At 49.3% G+C, this 25,493-nt stretch overlaps 2 protein-coding genes across 3 annotated transcripts in view; both read left to right on the top strand.

Annotated features, from left to right (window-relative positions):
- The window catches only part of LOC142312844 (uncharacterized), a 320,861-nt gene that overhangs the window by 46,044 nt on the left and 249,324 nt on the right, over nt 1-25,493 (top strand).
- Nucleotides 1-25,493, top strand: part of LOC142311927 (uncharacterized) — a 114,765-nt gene that overhangs the window by 28,538 nt on the left and 60,734 nt on the right. For both annotated transcript variants that reach the window (XM_075350792.1, XM_075350791.1), the window contains exons 4-7: nt 5,819-5,960; nt 6,069-6,216; nt 6,297-6,409; nt 22,649-22,746. In XM_075350792.1, the coding sequence (XP_075206907.1) occupies nt 5,819-5,960; nt 6,069-6,216; nt 6,297-6,409; nt 22,649-22,746 (501 nt within the window). The remainder of the gene's footprint in view (nt 1-5,818; nt 5,961-6,068; nt 6,217-6,296; nt 6,410-22,648; nt 22,747-25,493) is intronic.

Raw genomic sequence — 25,493 nt, 5'->3', positions numbered from 1 at the left:
AGGACACTCCTCTCTGAGGAGATGTTTCCCTCCCCTGTATTTCTCCTTGGCCCTCCGGTTCCCGCTCTTGGACTAGGCCCCGCCCCCCCTCCTCTCTCCGACGCCATTTTATCAGCGTTCACACACTGATCGGCGCTGGCTGCTGCAGCTCTGCAATCTGTCTGGGGGTCCAAGCTGTGGAATCCAGAGGGCACACAAAACGGTCTGGTAAGCCACAACCTCTGGTTGTGGACTTTCTTTTACACTCTCTGGGGGTCATTCTGAAGGAGTGTGTTTTTTACTGCAGAGCCTCCACCTCAGCAGCATGTCTCTCACTAGGAGCAAGGCTGCAAGGCTTTACTCTATATGCACTGCATGTCAGCTCATACTGCCTGAACCGAGCACATATCCACATTGTGATGCCTGCTCTAACATGGTGGTGCCTCAGCCTGGAGTCTCCCCAGGGGTCCCTCCGGCTGCTCCAGCCCTGGTGGCTGAACCCCCGGCTTGGGTAGCATCGTTTTCTAAAGCTATCTCCCAGTCCTTTGCCGACTCCATGGGTCAGCTGTCCCGGACTCTGCTGACCATGCATCAGCCCCCTTCTCAGGGCGCCTCTGCTGCTCCGACTCGCTCTGCAGAGCTCACAGAGGATTTTTCATCTGTTCCCAGACCCCGTCCTCCTAAACGGAGACGCAGGGACTCTTCTCCTTCCTCGTCCCACGGCTCTGATTCACGAGCTGAATCGCAGGGCGAGGAGGATGCCTTTACTGTGGGCTCGGACGCTACCTCTCTGTACCCCATTGATCTAACCGAAGGTGATGCAGATGATAGTGATTTGATTGCATCCATTAATTCCGTACTGGACCTCAATCCACCAGTGTCAGAGGAACAAGCCTCTCTGGTAGAAAAACACCAGTTTACCTCACCTAAGAGAGCAAGGAGTATGTTTTTTAACCACTCCAGTTTTCAGGCCACTGTGACCAAACCCAGGGCCTGTCCTCACAAACGCTTTCCAAAGCGTAGTTCTGATGACCGTTTTCCCTTTCCACCAGAGGTGGTCAAGGAGTGGGCTCATTCACCAAAGGTAGATCCTCCGGTGTCTAGAATCTCAGCCCGGACAGTTGTATCTGTGGCGGATGGCACCTCACTTAAGGATTCCACTGACCGCCAGGTTGACCTTCTGGCCAAATCTGTATATGAAGCGGCAGGGGCCTCGTTCTCCCCGTCTTTTGCAGCAGTGTGGGCTCTTAAGGCCGTCTCTGCTTCTCTGGCGGAGATGCATTCCCTCACCAGGGACTCTATGCCCGAAATGGTTGCCTTAACTTCCCAGGCTTCGGTTTTTTCATCCTATGCTATGTCTGCCATTCTGGAGGCTTCTCACCGCACGGCGGTGGCTTCCGCTAATTCCCTCGCGATCCGCAGGATCTTGTGGCTTCGAGAGTGGAAAGCAGACGCTTCTTCCAAGAAGTATCTTGCTGGGCTCCCTTTTGCTGGGTCCCGGCTGTTCGGTGAACAACTGGATGAAATTATTAAGGAAGCTACTGGCAGGAAGAGTACTTCCTTGCCACAAACTAAAACCAGGAAACCTGTCCAGGGCAGGAACCAGTCGAGGTTTCGTTCCTTTCGTTCCTCTAACTGGTCATCCTCTAAGCCCTCAGCCTCGTCCACTAACTCAGCCAAGGATCGAAAACCCAGCTGGCGCACGAAGCCGCGTCCTCAGAAGAACGGAGGAGCCGCTGCCAGTAAGGCAGCCTCCTCTTGACTATCTGGCCGCGCCAGCAACGTCCTTGGTCGGTGGCAGGCTCTCCCACTTTGGCGACGTGTGGTTTCAACACGTCTCCGATCAGTGGGTGCGGGATATTATCTCCCACGGCTACAGGATAGAATTCTCTTCCAGCCCGCCAAACAGATTTTTTCTGTCCACTTCCCCCTGCTTCAAAGCTGCCGCCTTCTCTCAGGCCGTGGCATCCTTGCAGGCCAACGGAGTAATTGTACCGGTTCCCGCCCGGGAACGGTTCAGAGGTTTCTACTCAAATCTCTTCCTAGTCCCCAAGAAGGACGGTTCCTTCCGGCCCATCCTGGATCTCAAGCTTCTCAACAAGCATGTTCAGGTGCGGCACTTTCGCATGGAATCTCTGCGATCAGTCATTGCCTCAATGACCCAAGGAGATTTTCTAGCATCCATCGACATCAGAGATGCCTATTTGCATGTGCCAATTGCAGTTTCACACCAGCGTTGGCTACGTTTTGCAATCGGAGAGGAACATTTCCAATTCGTGGCTCTCCCCTTCGGGTTAGCCCGGCCCCTCGAGTATTCACCAAGGTCATGGCAGCAGTGGTTGCGGTTCTGCACCTCCAGGGGTTGGCAGTGATTCCTTACCTGGACGACCTTCTAGTCAAGGCTTCATCCAGTGCAGACTGTCAGCGGAGTGTCTCGCTCACTCTCGCCACGCTTGTTCAATTCGGGTGGCTTGTCAGTCTGCCCAAGTCCACTCTGACCCCGACCCAGAAACTTACGTACCTAGGGATGCAATTCGAGACTCTGCCGGCACTTGTGAAGCTGCCCTTAGTCAAACAGCAGTCCCTTCATCTGGCGGTGCGCTCTCTGTTGAGGCCCCGCCGTCATTCCATCAGGCACCTCATGCAGGTGCTGGGTCAGATGGTGGCGTCAATGGAAGCGGTTCCATTTGCCCAGTTCCATCTTCGTCCCCTGCAGCTGGACATTCTCCGCTGTTGGGACAAGCGGACCTCTTCCTTGCACAGGCTAGTGGCTCTGTCGCCACAGACCAGGAGCTCTCTTCAGTGGTGGCTTCGGCCCCTCTCTCTATCCCAGGGACGCTCCTTTCTGATCCCGTCCTGGGTGATTCTCACCACGGATGCCAGTCTATCCGGCTGGGGAGCAGTGTTTCTCCACCACCGAGCACAGGGCACTTGGACTCCGTCCGAATCAGCCCTCTCGATCAGTGTGCTGGAAATCAGAGCTGTGCTCCTAGCTCTCGTAGCCTTTCACCACCTGTTGGCGGGCAAGCACATTCGAGTCCAGTCAGACAACGCGACAGCAGTTGCCTACATCAATCACCAGGGCGGGACTCGCAGCCGCCTAGCAATGTTGGAGGTTCAACGTATTCTTCAGTGGACGGAGGACTCCAAGTCCACCATATCCGCAGTCCACATCCCAGGCGTAGAAAACTGGGAGGCAGATTATCTCAGCCGTCAAACCGTGGACAGCGGCGAGTGGGCCCTGCATCCAGCAGTGTTCCGGTCAATCTGCCGCAAGTGGGGCACTCCGGAAGTGGATCTCATGGCATCCCGGCACAACAACAAGGTCCCGGTTTACGTGGCTCGCTCCCACGATCCTCAGGCCTTGGCAGCGGACGCGCTGGTTCAGGATTGGTCTCAGTTCCGTCTGGCCTACGTGTTTCCCCCTCTAGCTCTCTTGCCCAGAGTCCTGCGCAAGATCAGAATGGAGGGCCGTCGGGTCATAATCATTGCTCCAGACTGGCCCAGGCGAGCTTGGTACCCAGACCTGCTCCGTCTGTCCGTAGAGGTGCCGTGGCATCTCCCGGACCGCCGAGACCTTCTCTCACAAGGTCCGTTTTTTCGCCAGAATTCTGCGGCTCTCAGATTGACGGCGTGGCTCTTGAGTCCTGGATCCTGACGGCTTCAGGCATTCCTTCCGAGGTCATCTCCACTATGACTCAGGCTCTGAAGTCTTCCTCGGCCAGGATTTACCACAGGACTTGGAGAATTTTCCTGTCCTGGTGTCGCTCTTCCGGCCATGCTCCTTGGCCTTTTTCCTTGCCGACCATCCTGTCCTTTCTACAGTCCGGTCTGCAGCTAGGACTATCCCTCAATTCCCTCAAGGGACAGGTCTCGGCTCTGTCAGTGTTGTTCCAGCGGCGTATCGCCCGACTGGCCCAGGTGCGCACCTTCATGCAGGGCGCATCTCACATCATTCCTCCTTATCGGCGGCCTTTGGATCCCTGGGACCTTAATCTGGTCCTCACGGCCTTACAGAAACCCCCCTTTGAGCCTCTTAGGGAGGTTTCTTTGTTTCGACTTTCACAGAAAGTGGTCTTTCTGGTGGCCATAACTTCTCTCAGGAGAGTCTCTGATTTGGCTGCGCTCTCTTCGGAGTCACCCTTTTTGGTTTTTCACCAAGACAAGGTGGTTCTCCGTCCGACTCCGGACTTTCTCCCTAAGGTGGTGTCTCCTTTCCACCTTAACCAGGACATTTCATTGCCTTCCCTTTGTCCGGCCCCTGTGCATCGCTTTGAGAAAGCGTTGCATACTTTAGATTTGGTGCGGGCGCTCCGGATCTATGTCACGCACCGCTGCTCTTAGGCGGTGCACCTCTCTTTTTGTGCTGACCACAGGTCAGCGCAAGGGTCTCTCGGCTTCTAAACCGACCCTAGCTCGTTGGATTAGGTTGGCCATATCCGATGCCTACCAATGTACTCAGGTGCCTCCCCCGCCGGGGATTAAGGCGCACTCAACCAGAGCTGTCGGTGCCTCTTGGGCTTTCAGGCACCAGGCTACGGCTCAGCAGGTCTGTCAGGCGGCCACTTGGTCTAGTCTGCACACCTTTTCGAAGCACTACCAAGTGCATGCTCATGCTTCGGCAGATGCGAGCTTGGGCAGACGCATCCTTCAGGCGGCTGTCGCCCATTTGTGAAGTTAGGTTTTGCCTACTTCTCACTTTTCTGTTTATTTCCCACCCATGGACTGCTTTGAGACGTCCCATGGTCTGGGTCTCCCATAAGGAACGATGAAGAAAAAGAGAATTTTGTTTACTTACCGTAAATTCTTTTTCTTATAGTTCCGACATGGGAGACCCAGCACCCTCCCTGTTGCCTGTTGGCAGTTCTTGTTCCGTGTGTTTTCACCGGCTGTTGTTGTAGACAGAGGTTCCGGTTATTCCGGGTTTTACTCTATCTCTACTTGTGGGTGGATGTCCTCCTTCAGCTTTTGCACTAAACTGGCTAGATTTGGTCATCCAGGGGGTGTATATGCTCGGAGGGAGGAGCTACACTTTTTAGTGTAGTACTTTGTGTGTCCTCCGGAGGCAGAAGCTATACACCCATGGTCTGGGTCTCCCCTGTCGGAACTATAAGAAAAAGAATTTACGGTAAGTAAACAAAATTCTCTTTTTTTTTTTTTTTAACCCCTTAGATAAAAGTAAACCTATTCATGTTTGGTGTCTACGAACTTGCACTGACCTGAGGCATCACACCCACATCAGTTTTACCATATAGTGAACACAGTGAATACAATATCTTAAAAACAATAGTGCTATCGCACTTTTTTTTGCAATTTTTCTGCATTTGGAATTTTTTTGCTATTTTCCAGTACACTATATGATAAAACTCATGGTTTCATTTAAAAGTACAACTCGTCCCGCAAAAAACGAGCCCTCACATGACCCTATTGACTGAAAAATAAAAAAGTTACGTCTCTTGGAAGAAGAATGGCAAAACAAAATGGAAAGCGCAAAATCGGCCGGCCATGAAGGGGTTAAGCCTTTTTTGCCAGAGGTATCAAATACTTAATTCTCTCGGCAAAATGCAAACAAATTTATATACTTTATACAATATGATTTTATTTATGATATTCTATTTCTCACTGTTAAAATTAACCTACCCTTAAAATTATAGATTGTTCATGTCTTTGTCAGTGGGCAAACTTACAAAATCAGCAAGGGATCAAATTATTATTTCCTTCACTGTGTGTGTGTGTGTGTGTGTGTGTGTGTATGTGTATATATATATATATATATATGGATATATGTATGTATAATAATTTTATATGGTATATGATGACATTATGTTACACATTGTAGGTGGAGACTATGCCACAATTATGGAATTCTGCGGCAGAAGGTTACAGAGACAGACATGAAAGAAACATGTGTTGGACCTCTGTTTGTAGGGATCTATACCCAGAGTGGGATGACGCAGACTGTCAGCTACAGTATGAAATTGGTAATTATTACAATTGTATTTCACATTAAAAAGTATGTCGTAGAAAAACTAACAGACGGTACACACAGGTTGTTTTTTGTTTTTTCTTTTGTTTATTTTTCATTGTAGAACGTGATGTGCGCAAACGGTGGCGGTCTGTCCGGGATCGGTTTCATAAATTTCATGCGACAGCTGCCAGCAGTGGCTCAACATTCTGCAAAAAGAAATATTTTTATGAGCAACTGCAGTTCTTACTCACCAGGCGAACATTACGTCAGTAAGTTTTTAAACATCTTTAGAAATTTTTATTAAAAGTATGTTTAACTCATACTAATGAAATCTTTTTTTTTTATACAGCACTGAAAGTAATGTGGCAAGCACAGAGAAAGAAAGCAATGAAGGGACAGTGAACAGGGTGGATTTTAATGCCAAAACATTGGGGCCAAATCAACATTTTGGTATAAAAAATGGTAATTTTTTATATACTGTATATTCACAACCCAATGTTATACAATTCCATGAATCACCTGGGGGTTATAATTTCTCACTACACTTTCCTGCATTGCCGATCCTAATGATGGGAGATTTCAGCAATGTCATTAACCCGATGCTGGATAGGAAGGGTTTGGGATCTAGTGCTGCAGGAACAGAAGGGGTCAACTTGTTATTTAGTTTCGGGAAGCTTCCAAGGCTATGTGCCCACGCTGTGGAAAATGCGCGGATTTTGCTGCGGATTTCTCGCGGAAAAGCTGCGGATTTTCCAGAAATCTGCAGCACAGCTACTCCCCAGCCATTTCTATGGCATTTGGGAAATGCTGTGCCCACGCTGCGGATTTTTCCGCAGCGGAAATCGTGCGGATTTTTGTGCGGAAAAATCTGCAGCATGTCAATTATTGTTGCGGATTTTCGTGCGGATTTTGCCTATTCAATTGAATTAAAAAATAAATCGCAAAATCCGCAACAAAATCCGCATCAAATCCGCACCTATGAAAAGGTGCGGATTCCGGGAGAAAGCTGCGGATCTTGATGCAGAAAAATCCGCAGATACAGAGTCCCGTAGGCACATAGACTAAGGGAACTATCTCTAAATGATTTATGGACTTGGATTGCGACACTATGATCTTCAGCAATTCTCATGTTTCTCTAATACATATGATTCGCTGTCGCGTATAAATTTGACATTAGGGACAGAGAGCATAGCCCAGCAGCTAGACTCAATTGAGTAACTCCTAATATAGCTGTCTGACCACTCCCTAGTGTTGATGAGCTTGGTATTCGTGTCTAACATCATTACTTGCCCAGACTCTGAAGCTTTATTTAATTCTAGTGGCAATCAATAGATGGTATTCTGATAGAACAGGCCATCAAAGACTAATTTCTTTTTATTTAATAGTGGGTCAGTAAATTGGAATACGTTATGGGATGCAATGAAAGTATGTCCTAGGATAGCACTTATTCAAGCCGTGTTAAAATGAAAAAATAGTCAATTTGGGGAGTTTCTGAAGATCAGAGTACAAGACACAAAAAGGCTATTGTAACGCTCGCGGCCGCTGTAGGGGCAGTGAGCAGGGTTAGTGGATCCACTGTACCACAGGGGGGACCTGGGCTTACGCTTTAGAAAGAGGGACTTAACTAAGTGCCTACCGCGAGGCAGACGCCCGGTACTACTCCCAGGGCAGTGACCGGAAGTTTAGCATCTGACTCCCAGCACAGGACTCTGACTCTGGTATGGCCATAGATTCAGGCAGATACAGGCAGGATGACTGAGGCAGACAGACAGGTAAATATGGACAGGTAGGGGGGCGTGGCCTGGAGGCAATGTGAAGAGACGTGTTTGTGGAGCTCTCCTGCAAACTCCCTTGATAAATCCCTGAATACCGCTGTTATCACTGCCTCAGCCGGCTGTCAGGAAGATAAGGTGGTGAGGACTTATCTGGGGTGAGTCTGGTGGATGCAGAGAGGTGCCATGGTCCGGTTGCAGGCAAAAAGATAATGGAGGCAGGAAAGTCCCCAGCTCTCAAGATGGTGCCATGATAAGGCAGGAAGCTGAGAAAGTTAATGCAGCCTGTCAGGAGAGGATGCAGATCGCTGCAAGGCTGGAGAAGTTTGCCTGGACTCCAGAGAAATCACTTCAGCATATAGATAACAGAGGTGAGATAGGAAAGGAGGGAGAAGACAATGCCAGCTCTGATGAGATGGGGGATGGTGAAAAGCAGCAAGATAAGACAGGAGAAGTGGAGAAAACACATAGTGCAGAGGAGGCTCCAGAAAACCCCACTTTAAAGGACGTTTTTGCAGTGGTGTCTTTTTGTAAAGAAGCTCTGACTACCCTGACAAAGCAAGTTAAGGGATTACAGGCAGAGGTTGCTGACATTAAGAAAGACCTCAAGAAAGCAGATCTGAGAACAGCGGCTGTGGAGGAGAGTGTGGGGATAACAGAGGATCATATTACAAAACTACAAAAGTCTGAAAAAACATTTGCACAGCAGATAGCTGAAATCATGGAAAAAATGATGATTTAGAGAACCGCTCTAGAAGAAATAGCATCCGAATTGTCGGCATCCCTGAGAAAGCGGAAGGAAGAAACCCCACTGAATATGTAGAAGACTGGCTCAGGGGGAAAATGGGTGCTAATGTCTTATCCAAGCTCTATGCCGTGGAACGTGCACACAGAGTCCCGATGCAGCCACAACCAGCAGGCAGGGGCCCTCGCACTATGCTAGCCAAGCTCCTCAACTACAGAAACAGGGACACTATACTGCGAAAGGCAAGAGACATGGAGGATCTTATGATTGACGGCCAGAGAATTTCCATATACCCGGACTACTCCATTTCTGTTCAAAAGCTACGTATGACTTTTACAGGAGTAAAGAGGCGCCTGCGAGAGATGGGGGTGCAATACTCAATGATGTTCCCGGCAAAGCTAAGAGTGATGGCGTTGGAGCGGGTGCACTTTTTTACAACTCCGGAGGAAGCCATGCAGTGGTTGGACGCAAACGAAAAGCGGATCCGTTTGAAGGAATGAGCTGACTGTCTGAATCTGCAGTGTGTTGGAGAAGGCCGGCTGAGGCTCTACGACATCCTTAGGAGCTTACAGGGGACCCTTCTTGTTTTTTCTTTTTTTTCTCCCCCCCTTTTTTTTTTTGTTCCTCCTTCCCTTTGGGATTGAGGTAGTATGCAGGGGGAATGCGAAGGGTTTGATGTGAGCTTCGCAGGACATGGGGACTGCCTAATTAGGCGCGGTGGTGGTATTTACAATTTGAGATTCCAGTTTAATTACTGTTCGCCATTTTACTGTTATATTGGTTGAGTGGAATATGATTATACATAGACAGGGTGGGAGTGGAGAATTGTTGGAAAAGGGACGAGTTTTAAAATGTGTCTAAGAGGGGAAGGCGAGGGAGGTAGGGGGGAATTTAGTAGGGATTATGGACCAGGTTTGGAAAACCCGATGCTTCACGGGAGTACTCAAAAACTGGAAGTGGTGGGGGCAGGAGGGGAGGGGAGCAGGTGGGGAGGGGGGAAAGGGGTAGGGTGGAGGCAGCATGGGGAGATACTACAAGGTTTGATGGTTTTACTGGGTGGGATAATGGGGGATAGAATTAAGGTGTTGAGTTGGAATATTAGAGGGTTATCAGATAGGTCTAGGAGAGCGGCAATAATTAAATATGTTCAAGACCAGAACCCGTCAGTAATATGTCTACTAGAAACGCATCTAACAAAGGAGACAACGCATGTTTTAAATAGGAGATGGGTGCAGAAGGCCTATCACTCCACCTTTTCCAACTATGCAAGGGGTGTATCACTGCTGATCCATAACTCTGTGCAATATGAAGAGATAGAAGTGTATGTGGATAAAGAGGGACAGTGTGTGGCCGTCAAGTGTAAAATATTTGGCAGACTCGTGTATAGCTGCAATATATATACCACCTCCATATAAGTGCACCAAACTAAGGGAGATGAGGGAGTTCTCTGAGAAGGGGGGAGTAATCCCTTTTTTACTGGTGGGGGACTTCAATAATGTGATAGATCTGTACTGGGATATGAGTAGTAGACCTCCAGGTATCCAGGATAGTTGTATGACTTCGTTTGGCATTCTTATTGGGGAACTTGGAATGGTGGATGCCTGGCGAGTGAGGAATGGGAGGGTATCCTGCTTCTCTTGTTATTCCGCTTCACATAACACTCTGTCCCGCATTGACATGGCTCTAGCTAGTGATCTGATGGATGCAATGATAGGCGACGTGCAATATCTGACAAGAGTGATTTCAGATCATAGCCCAATTCTAGTGTCCATACGACGGGGGACCCTGACAGGGGGAAGGAGGGGAGAGTGGAAGCTTCATCCAGCATGGATCCGTCATATTAATATGGGGAATATAGAACGGGATCTTGGGGATTTCTTTATCCACAACGAGGGTAGCACTGGTCCGCTGGTGGTATGGGATGCGATGAAGGCATACCTCAGGGGGCTCCTGTTCAGGGATATCTGTAAACGTAAAACACAGACGAGGCAGGATGAGAAAAATAGCCTGGAGGCCTTAGATAAGGCAGAGCTGGAAGCAATCCGGAGTACTACTACGGATGCGAAGCAAAATCTTAGGCAGGCGCATGAACAGGTTAATAAGATGCTTTTGGAGAAGGCGGTAAGGAAGCAGGCATTCCAAAAATTGCATTTTTATGAGGAGGGGGAAAAAGTTGGTCATCTATTATCGGTCATAGCTGCAGCTCAAAGGAGTAGTTCATTTGTGCATGGTATGGACACGGTGGAGGGGACACAGGTCACTGAGGTTGAGGAGATCCTTGGGGTCTTTAAAGATTTCTATCGCACGCTATATTCTTCTAGCGGAGAGATGAGGGTGGAAGAGGTGGACTCATTTCTTGAGCGAGGTGAGCTTCCTGTGTTGTCTGTGGCGGATAGAGATAAATTGGAGTCACTTATTACTATTGATGAACTGGAGGACGCTCTGCATGGCATGAGCAATGACAAGTCACCGGGAGCAGACGGGATACCAGTTGAAATTTATAAACAGAAGAAATCCTATTACCCAAACTATTGAAAGTCTTTGAGGTGGCGGAGGGGGAAGGTATATTGCCTGAATCTATGAGAGAAGCAATAATAGTAGTAATTCCTAAGGAGGATAAAAATCCGAGGCTTCCAGACTCATATAGACCCATCTCGTTATTAACAGCGGACGTGAAGCTTCTGGCTAAGGTGTTGTCAAACCGGCTGACTGGAGTTATATCTAACCTAATCCATATGGACCAATCAGGGTTCATGGCCAATGGGTCGACAGCTGCTAATATCAGGAAATTGTACCTTAATCTACAGTTGCCGCCTGACAACCCTGACCAGAGGGTGATCGCTTCGCTAGATGCCCAGAAAGCGTTCGATAGTGTTGAGTGGGGGTATCAGTGGAAAGTGTTGCAGCATATGGGTTTTGGCCCACAGTTTGTAAAGTGGGTGAAGCTGTTGTATAATAGGCCTACTGCTAAAGTTAGAGTTAACGGTATGACCTCCTCAGCGTTTGAGTTGCACCGGGGAACGAGGCAGGGCTGCCCACTATCGCCGCTCCTATTTGCTATTGCAATAGAGCCTCTGGCGGCGGCCATTAGGAAATCAAAGGAGATCCATGGATTTAAGTATGGGCATTTAGAGGAGAAAATAGCTCTTTATGCTGACGATTTATTACTTTTCTTGGGGGATCCATCAGCCTCATTGGATCATGCCATGCAGATAATAGAGAAATTTGGAGAAGTTTCGGGACTGACCATTAATTGGTCTAAATCGAGCCTCTTTAAAGTGGATGGGGAAGTAGCCTGGACAAATGAGGATACTGGGGCTAACAAATTGAAGAATGTGGACGAATTTAAATATCTAGGTATCCAGATATCTCTGCCAGTAGGAAAATACATACAGGTGAACTTATGGCCTCTCCTTAAAAATTTGAGAGCCAAGGTGGATGCCTGGAACAAGCTACATTTGTCAGTTGTTGGAAGGGTTAATTTACTAAAGATGGTAGTAATGCCTAAACTCCTATACATACTGCACAATGCCCCTGTTTGTATTTCAAGGAAAAGATTTAAAGGGATAAACTCGCTGTTTAGGGACCTGGTGTGGGGTAAAAAGCAGCCTAGGGTGCGATTAGAGACTTTACAAAGGCCGAAGGATGAGGGGGGTCTAGCAATCCCAAATCCGGAATTGTATTATATAGCGGCGCAATGTCAACACCTCAGGGGTTGGTCTGATCGAGAGAAAGATGGGGGCATTAAAGAAGTACTGGAATACATAGTGGGTAGAAGTCCATTGGTAATGGGACTAGAGGATGGTGCGGTGGGACTCCTGGGTAGAACATCTCCTACAATGGCACTTATAAATAAGACCTGGGATAGGCTGAAAAGTGTGAGAGGGGTGACCCGGTTAACCAAGTTTACACCTATCTGGGATAACAGTAATCTCCCGGAGATTCAGAAAATGGGGAATATTGAGGAGTGGAGACGCAAGGGTGTAATATACATGCATCAGATATTGGACGGAGGAATTGTGAAATCGTTCCCGCAGTTACAGAGTGAGTTTCAGTTACCGGCATCCTCCTGGCTCCACTACAGTCAATTAAAACATGCGATTGCAGCCAAAGCGGCTAAACAAAGTGTGGCCATACAGACTGACCTGGTACTGGAGTATGTGTGTAAGGGGGGAGGAAGCACTAAAGGGATCATTTCTGGCACGTATAAAGATATACTAAATACCTTTTTCTTTATCGTTCCTATGGGAGAACCAGACCATGGGTGTATAGCTACTGCCTCCGGAGGACACACAAAGTTACTACACTCAAAACGTGTAGCTCCTCCCTCCTAGCATATACACCCCCTGCTAGCCAGTCCTAGCCAGTTTCATGCTTTGTGTCAGGAGGATCACACACACACATGCATCCTTTTTTGATTTTTCATTTTTTCTAAAGATTTAGAAGAAAAGCGGGTCCACTGGAACCCCGGCATGTCCCTTCACACCCCCCTGGCGGCGGTGCTGTTAAGGTTGACTTCAGGGCAGGAGCCCTTCATGCCGCGCTCCTTCACCATCCCTTAGGGGCTCTGGCTTGAAGTTAGAGCCAACACGGTTCTCACTGCCTTGCAGGAGACCGGCCTCCATCCGCAGCCCTTTGGCAGGACCCTGCTGGACGGAGCACTGAACCCCCACCCCACCAGGGACTGGGCCCTGCGTCTCAAAGCTAAGTATAGAGACGTTATTCAGAGGGTCCTTCTGCAATGTGGAGCTTTTATTGGGGGGACAGTGATTTACTTTGATAATGCTGCTTTTTACAGTGTTTCCGGCCGGTTCCACGGTTTTTACTGAGTACCGCGCCGATGATGCCTGATTGTCGGCCGCATGCATAACTCTAGGCCCCGGCTTCAGCCGCGGCCTAGTTTCGTTTTGTTCCCCTGCATGTCAGTCATGCAGGGGGACACTGCAGCGCCGCCCGCCGGCCGCTCTGCACAGGGGAGGACACTCCTTTTTCAGGAGATGATTCCCTCCCCTGTACATGTCCTTAGCCCTCCGATTCCCGCTCCTGGGTTAACCCCCGCCCCCCCCCCTCACTCTGGCGCCATTTTTTCAGCGTTCTTAGTACGCTGGTCGGCGCTGGCTGCTCTGCAGTGCAGAGGGAGTGGATATCTGGCTGGGGGTCCAGGCTTGGAACCCGGGGGGCATTCATAATAGCGGCCTGATAAGTCACAACCTCTGGTTGTGCACTTTTATACACTATCAGGGCATTCTCAAGGAGTTAATTCTTTATTATAGAACCTCCTCCTCAGCAGCATGTCTCACACTAGGAGCAAAGCTCCAAGGCTGTACACTACATGTTCTGCATGTAAGCTCATATTGCCTGAACTGGCACAGACCCACACTGTAATGGTTCTTATGTGGTGGTGCCTCTGCCTGGAGTCTCCCCAGGCTGACCCCTGTCTTGGGTATTCTAGACATTCTAGACATAGCCCCCCACCTCTGCAGCATGTCTCACAGAGCGAGGCTGCAGGCTGTTTTTAGTATCCACTGCTGGTAGTCTCGTACGGCTGTACCGAGCTTATAACCACTGTGGCCCCTCAGCTTGGAGGCTTATTCATGGTCCCTCCAGCTGCTCCGGTTTCGGTGGCTGACCCCTGGGGGAATCTTTTTTTCCAGGGGTCGGCCTGTCCCGGCATCTGCTGAGCATGCAGCCCCCTTCTCAGGGCGTTTTCTGCTCGCTCAGCAAAGCTCACAGACCCCGTCCTCCTGACAGGGAGACGCAGGGTCCCCTGTCCTCCCCGTCCCGCAGCTCCGATTACGAGCTGACTCACTGGACGAGGAGGATATCTCTACCAGGGGCTCGGACGCTACTTTAGGTACTTTGATCCGTCCGTAGGTGACGCGGATGCGAATGATTGGATTGCGTCCATTATACTTGTATTGGACCTCCATCCGCCTGTATCAGGGGAGTATTCCCCGCTGGCAGAAAGGCATCAGTATACCTTTAACAAGACGAGGAGTGTGTTCCTTAACCACTCCAGTTTTCAGCCCGCTGCGTCCAAGCCCACAGCCTGTCCTGCAGATCCCACAGCGGGGTTCTGCTGCCTGTCTCCCCCTCCCATCAGAGGTGGTCAAGGAGTGTACTCATTCGCCAAGGGTGGCCACTCCGGTGTCTAGACTTTCAGCCCGGATAGTTGTATCAGTGGCTGACGGCACCTCTATAAGGATCCCACGGTACATTAATTTTGTACTGGACCTCAATCCGCCGGAGTTACCTTATCTAGGTGAACACAACGTGTGTTCCTTAACCACTCCAGTTTTCAGGCCCCTGTGACCAGCCCAGGGTCCGCTCTGACAGTCGCTTCCCATGAAGCGTGATTCTGAGGACTGTGTTTCCCCTGTCCACCAATGGTGGTCAAGAAGTGGGCTCATTCACCTCAGGTGGCTCAGCCCGGACCGTTATGTCAGTGGCTGATGGCTCCTCAGAGGAGATGCATTCCCTCACAGGGACTCTATGCCCAAAACGGTTGCCTGAACTTCCAGACTTCAGTCTTTTCATCCTCTGCCAGGTCTGCCATGCTGGACACCGCACGGCGGTGGTCTTGGCTACTTTCCTCGCTATCCGCAGGCTCCTGTGGCTTCGGAAATGGAAGGCAGATGCCTCTATAGAGGTTCCTTGCTGGGCTCCCCTTTGGTGGGACCAGTCTCTTCGGAACCAACTGGATGAAATTTAGGAAGCTCTTGGCGGGGAGAGTTCTTCCTTGCCACAAACCTAAACCAGGGAACCTGTCCAGGGCAGGAATCAGTTGAGGTTTCGGTGGTTTCCGTTCCTCCATCTGATCGTCCTCTAGCTCGGCCTAGGTTCATAGAACCAATTGGCTTGAAGCTGCGTCTTCAGAAGACCGCAGGAGATGCTGCCACTTAGTCAGCTTCCTCCGAGCTATCTAGCCACGCCAACCTCCTCCTAGTCGGTGGCAGGCTCTCTCCACTTGGCGACGTATGGTTCTAACACGTCTCCGTTCAGTGGGGGCGGGATTATATCTCCCATGGCTACAGGATGGAATTCTGTCCACCCGCCAAACAGATTTTTTCTGTCACCTCCTCCCGGCTCCAAGGCCGCCGCCTTCTCACAGGCCGTGGCATTTCTTGCAGGCCAATGGAGTAATTGTACCGGTTCCCGACTGGGAACGGTTCTGAGATTTTTGTTTAAATCTATTTCTAGTCCCCGAAGAGGGCGGTGCCTTCCGACCTGAATCTTTAGCTTTTCAAGCATGGTCAGGTGTGGCGTTTTCACATGGAGTCTCGGTCTTGTTCCGTGTGTTTTTTCACCGGATCAATCAAGAACCCAAGGAGATTCCCTAGCAGCCATCGGCATCAGAGATGCCTTTCTGCAAGGGTCAATCGCAGTTTCACACCAGCGTTGACTACATTTTGCCATCGGAGTGGTCCAATTCGTGGCTCTTCCCTTGGGGTTAGCCACGGCCCCTCGAGTATTCTCCTTGGGGCTGCTGTGATTAGGGTCCTGCACCCCTAGCGATTGGCAGTGATCGTTTGCCCTGGACGCCCTTCTTCTCGGGGCTTCATCCAGTGCAGACTCTTAGCAGAGTACTTCGCTTACTCTCGCCACTCTAACCTATTCGGGTGGCTTGTCATTCTGTTCAAGTCCACTCTGACTTCGAACCAGAGGTTCTCAAGGACGCAATTCGAGACTGTCGGCTCTTGTGAAGCCGCTCTTAGTCGATCAGTAGTCCCTCCGCTTGCGGTCGACGTCGTTCTATCAGACACCAAATACAGGTGCTGGTCAGACGGTGGCGTCAATGGAAGCGATTCCTTGCCCAGTTTCTCCTGCGCCCTCTGAGACTGGATGTTGTCCTCTGTACACGCGAACTCCCTCCTTCCACGGGGTGGTGGCTTTGCCACTGACCTGGGGCTCGTTTTCAGTGGTGGTTTCGGCCACTCTGTCTCAGGGACGCTCCTTCCTGGCCCCGTCCCGGGTGATCCTCACCAGGGTGCTGATCTTTCCGCCTTGGGAGCAGTATATCTCCATCAATGGGCTGGAAATCAGAGCTGTATTCTAGCTCTCTAAGCCTTCACCATCTGTTGGCGGCTAGGCACATTCGAGTTCAGTCGGATAACGTGACAGCGTTTTCCTACATCAACTTCCAGAGCGGGACACTCAACCGCCTGGCAATCTTGGCGCCTCAACATTCTTCAGTGGACAAGGGACTCCTAGTCCACCGTATCCGCAGCCCACATCCTAGATGTCAAAACTGCGAGGCAGACTATTTCAGCTGTCCAACCGTGGTCCACAATCCTCAGGTTTTGCAGTAGACACACTGGTTCATGTTTGATCCCAGCTGCGTCTCTACCTCTTGCCCAGAGCCCTGCACAAGATCAGTAAAGGGGGCCGTCGGGTCATTCTCTTACTCCAGACTGACCCAGGCAGGCTTGGTATCCTGACCTGCTCCTTCTGTCCGTTGGGTTGCCATGGCATCTTCCGGACCGTCCAGACCTTTTCTCAAAAGGTCCGTTTTTTCCGTCAGAATTCTGGATTCTCAGATTGACGGCGTAGCTATTGAGTCCTGGATCTTGGCGACTTCTGGTATCCTTCCTGAAGTCATCTCCGCTATGACTCGAGCTCCAAAGTGTCCTTGGACCTTTTTAGCCTTGCCGACCCTCCTGTCCCTTCCACAGTCCGGTCTACAGCTAGGACTATCCCTCATTAAGGGACAGGTCTCCGTTCTGTCGGTATGTGCCAGCGGCGTATCGTCCGGCTGGCTCCGGTGCGCTCCTTTAAGGGCGCGTCTCACATCATTCCGCCTTTCCGGCGGCCTATGGAGCCCTGGGACCTTAATCCGGTCCTCCCGGTTCCCGGAAACCCCCCTTTGCGCCTCTTAGGGAGGTTTCTTTGTTTCATCTTTCACAGAAAGTAGTCTTTCTAGTGGCTATAATTTCCTGCCAGGGAGTTCTGGCTGCACTCTCTCTGAGTCACCCCCTTTTTTTGGTCTTTTGCATCAAGACAAGGTGGTCTCCGTCCGACTCCGGACTTTTTTCCCTAAGGTGGTTACTGCTTCCACCTTATCCGGGGCAATTTTCCTGCCTTCCTTTTGTCCGGCTCCTGTTCATCGCTTTGAGGAAGCGTTGCATATCCTGGATCTGGTGCGGGCGCCCCGGATCTATGTGTCTCGCACCGCCGTTATTAGGCGGTGCACCTCTCTCTAGTACTGACTGCTAGTCAGCGTAGCGGTCTCTCGGCATCTAAGCCGACCCTGGTTCGTTGGCTTAGGTCGGCCATTTCCGAGGCCTACAAGTGTACTCAAGTGCCTTCCCCGCCGGGGATCAGAGCACATTTGATCAGACCTGTCGGTGCCTTTTGGGCTTTCAGGCACCAGGCTACGGCTCAGTAGGTCTGTCAGACTGCAGCTCGAATTAGTCTGCATACTTTTTCGAAGCTCTATCCAAGGCATGCTCTTGCTTTGGCAGACGCGGGCTTCGGCAGACGCATCTTTCAGGCGTCTGTCGCCCATTTGTGAAGTTGGGTTTGCCTGCTTCTCAGTTGTCTGTTTATTCCCACCCATGGACTGCTTTTGAACGTCCCATGGTCTGGGTCTCCCATAGGAACGATAAAGAAAAAGAGAATTTTGTTACTTACCGTAAATTCTTTTTCTTATAGTTCCGTCATGGGAGACCCAGCACCCTCCCTATTGCCTGTTGGCAGGTTTCTTGTTCCGTGTGTCTTCACCGGCTGTTATTGTTGTAGACAGAGGTTCCGGTTCTTCCGGATTTTACTCTGTCTCTTCTTGTGGGTGGATGTCCTCCTTCAGCTTTTGCACTAAACTGGCTAGGACTGGCTAGCAGGTGGTGTATATGCTAGGAGGGAGGAGCTACACGTTTTGAGTGTAGTAACTTTGTGTGTCCTCCGGAGGCAGTAGCTATACACCCATGGTCTGGGTCTCCCATGACGGAACTATAAGAAAAAGAATTTACGGTAAGTAACAAAATTCTCTTTTTTTTAGACTACCCAATTAAAACTGAATCTAAATGGGAGGAGGAAGTTGGGCCGATAACGGAGGAGGTGTGGGAGAGTATCCTGGAGTATGTCCCTAAACTTTCCATGAGCGAACCGGCCACACTGTCTCACCTATACGTGATTCACCGGGTATATAGGTCTCCTTTACTGATGTTTAAAATGGGGTTGAAAAGGAATTCGGAGTGTCCAAGGTGTCAGGGATCTGACGCAGGTATTTTTCACATGATGTGGTCTTGTCCGAGACTAGTCTCCTTTTGGACTAAGGTTATCCACAAGATAGGAAGAACATATGGGTGTGTCCTCCCCAGGGAACCAGTGATATGCCTATTGGGATATGTTGAGGAGCTTGGGGTGGAAAATACTATGAAAATTGTCATTGCTAGGCTGCTGTATGCGGCAAGAAAGCTAATCGCCAGGTCCTGGATTAAAAAAGACCCCCCGACCAGGGGAGAGTACATTAGAAGGGTGAAATGTATTCTTCAGCTGGAACAGGGAGTGTATGAAAGAAGGGGGAATGTTAAAATGTTTGAGAAGCTATGGTCTCCTTGGCTGCAATGCGGATAGGACGAGTGATGGACCAGTAAACTGATATGGGACCGGGATAGCCGTCTGAGACCTCTGATGTGTGTGTTTTGTTTTATTTGTGTTACTAGTTGTTCCTCCTGCACAACGGGATGGTTGCTATACTACAGTTGGAGGGTATTATAAGTGTGTACTATATGGGATGTAGTATCGGGGAGAAGTGTTGCTGCCGGGGTGGGGGAGGGGGCGGGAGGGGGAGTTAAAGGGGTAATAGATGTGATAAATTTAATTTGGATGCCGATTTGTTATTCTGTTGTATGTATTCTGTTTTAATAAAAAAGTATCTGATTTAAAAAAAAAAAAAATATGGACAGGTATGGTGGGCACTGCAGGGACAGATAGGTATGGGAAGGCAGGTACATGTGACTGAGACAAGGATAACTGGGCCTGACAACTACCTAGCAGACTGGTAGCCAAACTAACTTAAGGTGTTGCGCACGTACCTTCCCTAATGGCAGGGTGCCTTAAATACTTAGTGCCATTTCCCGGAAATGGTGCTTCGGCCTCTTAAGAGGAGGGTCGGTGTGCACGTGCGTGCCCTATGCACATTCCTAAGGAGCCTGTGCAGCGTGCATAGTCCCCCGGGGAAAAGGGAGGCAGACAAGCACTTGGACAACCACGGGGCTGTGGAGGAGGACGTGACCCAGCTGTGGCAGTGAGTAAGTTGGCGTCCATTAAGGGACGCCGGAGCTACAGTATATATTTCCAGCAGGGATAGGGCAAACCTTCAAATAAAGGCTCAAGATGCATACAGTATGCATATTTTGGAACATCTCAAGGTTAAAAGATTGTTTCAAAAACAATTTAATTTTGACAAAGGAGAAAAGGCGGGACATGTACTGGCACTTGTGGCAAAAGCACAGCTTGGTAGTGCACATGTCACTGCATTACGGGATGGAAATGGAGGTTTGCTATACGACACCCCAAACATTTTACAGCAGTTTAGACTATTCTATGAGTCTCTCTACACTTCTAGATCTTCTACAACACAGGTTCAGATTCAGGAATTGGCCTACCTAGAATATCGGAGGAGGATAGGGTATTTTTGTATAGTCTAACCCTAGAAGAGTGAGAGGAAGTGGTGGTGGACATGGCCCACTCCCGGGTATCAGATGGACTCTCAATCGAGTTATTTAAAAATTTAATGATATTCTGTTGCCCAGTTTACTAAAAATGTTTCAAGAAGCAGTAGAAGAACGCTCGCTTCCAATGTCCATAAAGGAGACTATTATAGTGGTTATAGCAAACAGGAGAAGGACCCTCTGAACCCAGATTCATACCCCCCTATATCCCTTTTAAACAATAATATGAAAATCATAGTGAAGGTCCTGGCGAATAGGCCGACAAGGCTTAATTCCTCCATTGTCCATCAAGACTAACCTGGTTTTATGCCAGAAAGATCAACTGCGACCAATATACGTAGGTTATTTTTTTGAATATGCATGTGCCAGTAGATAACCCTGGGAATAGTCATTTGCTCACTAAATGCTGCAAAAGCTTTTGGTAGTGTGGAGTGAGGATTTCTGTGGACAGTATTGAAGTAGTTTGGCATTGGGAGACGCTTTATAGAATCAATACAACTGTTATATTCTAAATCACAGCAAGAATACCAGTAAATGGGCTACTGTATTGCGTTTGAAAGAGGAACAAGGCAGGGGTGTCCTCTTGTCGCCTCTTCTCTTTGCTCTAGTGTTAGATGAGTGAACCAATGGAAATTCGCTTCGTCAGGGTCAGCCAAACTTTAAATTAAGTTTGGTTTGGGACCCGAACTTTACCCGAACCCCAATTGGAGTCACTAATTGGGCAGTTTGGGTCTCCGCTCATATCCAGCCATAAACACATCACTTGCGTGGGCGAGTCAATAAGGTTTTTCCATTTTCTTCTTTCCTCAGCAAATTTACATTAGAATTCTGCTTCAATAAGTCGTCTTTATAGCATTGTAGACTTTCAAACTGAAATACAAAATAATGACCGTATTTTTCGCTTTATAAGACGCACTTTTGTTCCCCCAAATTTTGGGGGAAAGTAGGGGGTGCGTCTTATAAGCCGAATATACGGGGGGGGGGTATATATATATATGTACACTGCAGGGTCCAGGTGAGGTGGGGGCGCTGTGCTGGGGGCAGGTGAACGCTGCGGCGGCAGCGTTTGATCTCCTGCTCCCGCTCATATAATATGCACAGCCGCTGTCCATCTCCGGTGGTGCTGAAATCGCACGCAGTGAGGGGCTGGGGCAGTGGTGCATATTATATGAGCCTGCGCCCCCCTGTGATGGCACATGCCCCCCCTGTGTTAGATTTGGCCCCCATGCTGCTGCTCATTCTAAAATAAAAAAGCTTTACTTACCCCCTCCAGCGTTTCTCCCCGTGTCCCTGCTTCCACTGGGATCAGGCAGGCAGAGATCTCAGTCTGCTGTGCCGATCATATGACCGCACTGAGAACCAGGAAGTAAGGAAGAGAAGCACGGAGGGATACAGGAGGGAGCTCAGCGCTGGAGAAGGTAAGGAAAGAGTGTTTTATTTTACTATGGGCAGCAGCATGGGGGCGATATCTAACACAGGGGGACTTGTGCGATCTATAGGGGCCATGGGCAGCACTATGGGGGCAATATCTAACACAGAGGGACTTGTGCGATCTATATAGGGGCCATGGGCAGCACTATGGGGGCGATATCTAACACAGGGGGACTTGTGCGATCTATAGGGGCCATGGGCAGCACTATGGGGGCGATATCTAACACAGGGGGACTTGTGCCATCTATATAGGGGCCATGGGCAGCACCATGGGGGCGATATCTAACACAGGGGGACTTGTGCGATCTATAGGGGCCATGGGCAGCAGCATGGGGGCGCTATCTAACACAGGGGAACGTGTGCAATCCATAGGGGGCCATAGGCAGCACAGGGGAACATGTGCAATCCATAGGGGGCCATAGGCAGCACAGGGGAACGTGTGCAATCCATAGGGGGCCATAGGCAGCACAGGGGAATGTATGCAATCCATAGGGGGCCATAGGCAGCACAGGGGAATATATGCAATCCATAGGGGGCCATAGGCAGCACAGGGGAACGTGTGCCATCACAAGGGGGCTATATTCAATATAAGGGGGCCATATCCAGATTGATTGGGCTAATTTTAGGATGGGGGGCTATGAGGGACATATACCCTATATGATTTGTTAGAGGGACACTGGCATTATACGATGGACCCCATTTAACATTAAAAACAAATAATTCTCTTTTCCTTCACCAAATTTGGGGGTGCGTCTTATAATCAGGTGCATCTTATAAAGCGAAAAATACGGTATATGGGATATTTCATTACCTAAGCAACTTAGAGAGCCAAAAGACAGATCAAAAGATATTGCATCTATCACAAAGAAGTCGCATTAGGGGAATGCATTATTTTCATGGATGTCCATTATCTCAAAAACTAGAAACAATTCAACAAAAGTAATTGGATTTTTTCATTCAGCACCTTTAAAATAGTCTAAATCCATTTAAAAAACCTTGGCACCTGAAAAATAATTTTTTTGTAGACCTGTGTTATCTGTACGTAAAAAATGAATTCAGTCCCTGTATGTGTTTCCTCCAGTTCTATCCAGTAAGAAGATAACATTGGAGACATGTCCCCGTCCTCTTCTTCCACAGGACTGTAAACAAGAAAGTCCCGATGTTCCTCAGGCTCATCAGGTAAATGGCGAAAAAATGTAATGAAATCTCCCTATGATGTGTAGACGGCTGTGAAGGTCTTGTGTTCAGTCTTGTCTTATCCATCATTGTTACATACTAAACGGCCAATTAATTAGAGACATTTCACACTCCTATTTGAAAATTATTACACACATGACCGTGAAGTGCAGCATAAATCGGAGTGATCAGTTTTCAGAATGAATTCAAACACTATCACAGCACCAATATTTTAAAAGTTGCCAACCTCATGGGGGTTTTTACGTGCAATGATGTGAGAGTGTACTGAGAATAGTGTGACCAATGAAAAATATCCAGCCTGCTAGTGCTTGTTCTGATGCTGTCATGTACTGACAGTGTTTCTGATTTTGTATTCCTGTACTGACTGTAGTTCTGGTTTTGCATTCATGTACTGATGGTTCTGGTTTTGCATTCATCTACTGACAGTGGTTCTGGCGCTGCATTTATGTACTGATGGAGGTTCAAGTGCAGCAAACCATACTGTGCTTCCTGGCTATGTTAAAACCTAATCTCAAATCTCTACATTTTTAGTATTTTTATGCAAAGGATTTGATGAGTTTCTGCTGCAAAAACTTTTGCAAGTACTGTATATGTATATTATCTATATTATTAGATGACAGAGACACCCCAGATGTAATGTATAGATAAGGTAGATTGCAGACTGGTGTAAGGGTACCTTCACACTTTAGCGATGCAGCAGCGATCCGACCAGTGATCTGACCTGGTCAGGATCGCTGCTGCATCTCTACATGGTCGCTGGTGAGCTGGCAAACAGGCAGATCTCACCAGCAACCAGTGACCAGCCCCCAGCCAGCAGCGACGTGCAAGCGACGCTGCGCTTGCACGGAGCCGGCGTCTGGAAGCTGCGGACACTGGTAACTAAGGTAAACATCGGGTATGGTTACCCGATGTTTACATTAGTTACCAGCGCACACCGCTTAGCTTAGCTCTGGCTCCTTGCTCTCCTAGCTACAGTACACATCGGGTTAATTAACCCGATGTGTAATGCAGCTACATGTGCAGAGAGCAGGGAGCCGCGCACACTGCTTAGCGCTGGCTCCTTACTCTCCTAGCTACAGTACACATCGGGTTAATTAACCCGATGTGTACAGCAGCTACATGTGCAGAGAGCCGGAGCCGGCAGCACAGGCAGTGTGAGAGCTGCGGAGGCTGGTAACTAAGGTAAATATCGGGTAACCACCTTGGTTACTCGATGTTTATCTTGGTTACAGCTTACCGCAGCTGCCAGACGCCGGCTCCTGCTCCCTGCTCGCTTCATTTGTCGCTCTCTCGCTGTCACACACAGCGATCTGTGTGTCACAGTGGGAGAGCGCCTTTGAAGAAAACGAACCAGGGCTGTGTGTAACGAGCAGCGATCTCGCAGCAGGGGCCAGATCGCTGCTCAGTGTCACACACAGCGAGATCGCTAATGAGGTCACTGCTGCGTCACAAAAAGCGTGACTCAGCAGCGATCTCGGCAGCGAGCTCGCTGTGTGTGAAGCACCCCTAAGTGGAGTGCTTTTTGTGGAGAAAATCTTCTTGCCACAGATCCTCTTATCTCTGTGGATGATTGTTTAGATTCTTGGGCTTAGCTAAGTATTGTAGCCTAAGGGGTGCTTCACACACAGCGAGCTCGCTGCCGAGATCGCTGCTGAGTCACGCTTTTTGTGACGCAGCAGTGACCTCATTAGCGATCTCGCTGTGTGTGACACTGAGCAGCGATCTGGCCCCTGCTGCGAGATCGCTGCTCGTTACACACAGCCCTGGTTCGTTTTCTTCAAAGCCGCTCTCCTGCTGTGACACACAGATCGCTGTGTGTGACAGCAAGAGAGCGACAAATGAAGCGAGCAGGGAGCAGGAGCCGGCGTCTGACAGCTGAGGTAAGCTGTATCCAAGATAAACATCGGGTAACCAAGGTGGTTACCCGATATTTACCTTAGTTACCAGCCTCCGCAGCTCTCACGCTGCCTGTGCTGCCGGCTCCGGCTCTCTGCACATGTAGCTGCTGTACACATCGGGTTAATTAACCCGATGTGTACAGCAGCTAGGAGAGCAAGGAGCCAGCGCTCAGTGTGCGAGGCTCCCTGCTCTCTGCACATGTAGCTGCATTACACATCGGGTTAATTAACACGATGTGTACTGTAGCTAGGAGAGCAAGGAGCCAGCGCTTAGTGTGCGCGGCTCCCTGCTCCCTGCTCACACTGGTAACTAATGTAAACATCGGGTAACCATACCCGATGTTTACCTTAGTTACCAGTCTCCGCAGCTTCCAGACGGCGGCTCCGTGCAAGCGCAGCGTCGCTTGCACGTCGCTGCTGGCTGGGGGCTGTTCACTGGTCGCTGGTGAGATCTGCCTGTTTGACAGCTCACCAGCGACCATGTAGCGATGCAGCAGCGATCCTGACCAGGTCAGATCGCTGGTCGGATCGCTGCTGCATCGCTAAGTGTGAAGGTACCCTAACAAGTTTGTGCCTTCATGGCAGCTGTTTACTCTATGATACAAGGACAATGATCCATGTTGTGTAGTCATGAATTGCTTCCCCTCCTTGACCTATTAGAGAATAACAGGTACATGACTTGTAAATTAAGTTTTATGTTTCCAACAGAGGCACATACTTTACAGTTTTATGCGGCAGCAAAACACTTCTACAGTATCCAGCAGTTACATTCATTAGTAGTCTATGGCCCTCCATCTTTTTTATTGCACTTTCCTTGATTGCTTGTCCATG

This window comes from Anomaloglossus baeobatrachus, chromosome 5 (assembly GCF_048569485.1).
Source record: "Anomaloglossus baeobatrachus isolate aAnoBae1 chromosome 5, aAnoBae1.hap1, whole genome shotgun sequence".
In the NCBI taxonomy this organism is placed as follows: domain Eukaryota; kingdom Metazoa; phylum Chordata; class Amphibia; order Anura; family Aromobatidae; genus Anomaloglossus; species Anomaloglossus baeobatrachus.
This window is presented reverse-complemented; position numbering and strand designations above follow the sequence as displayed.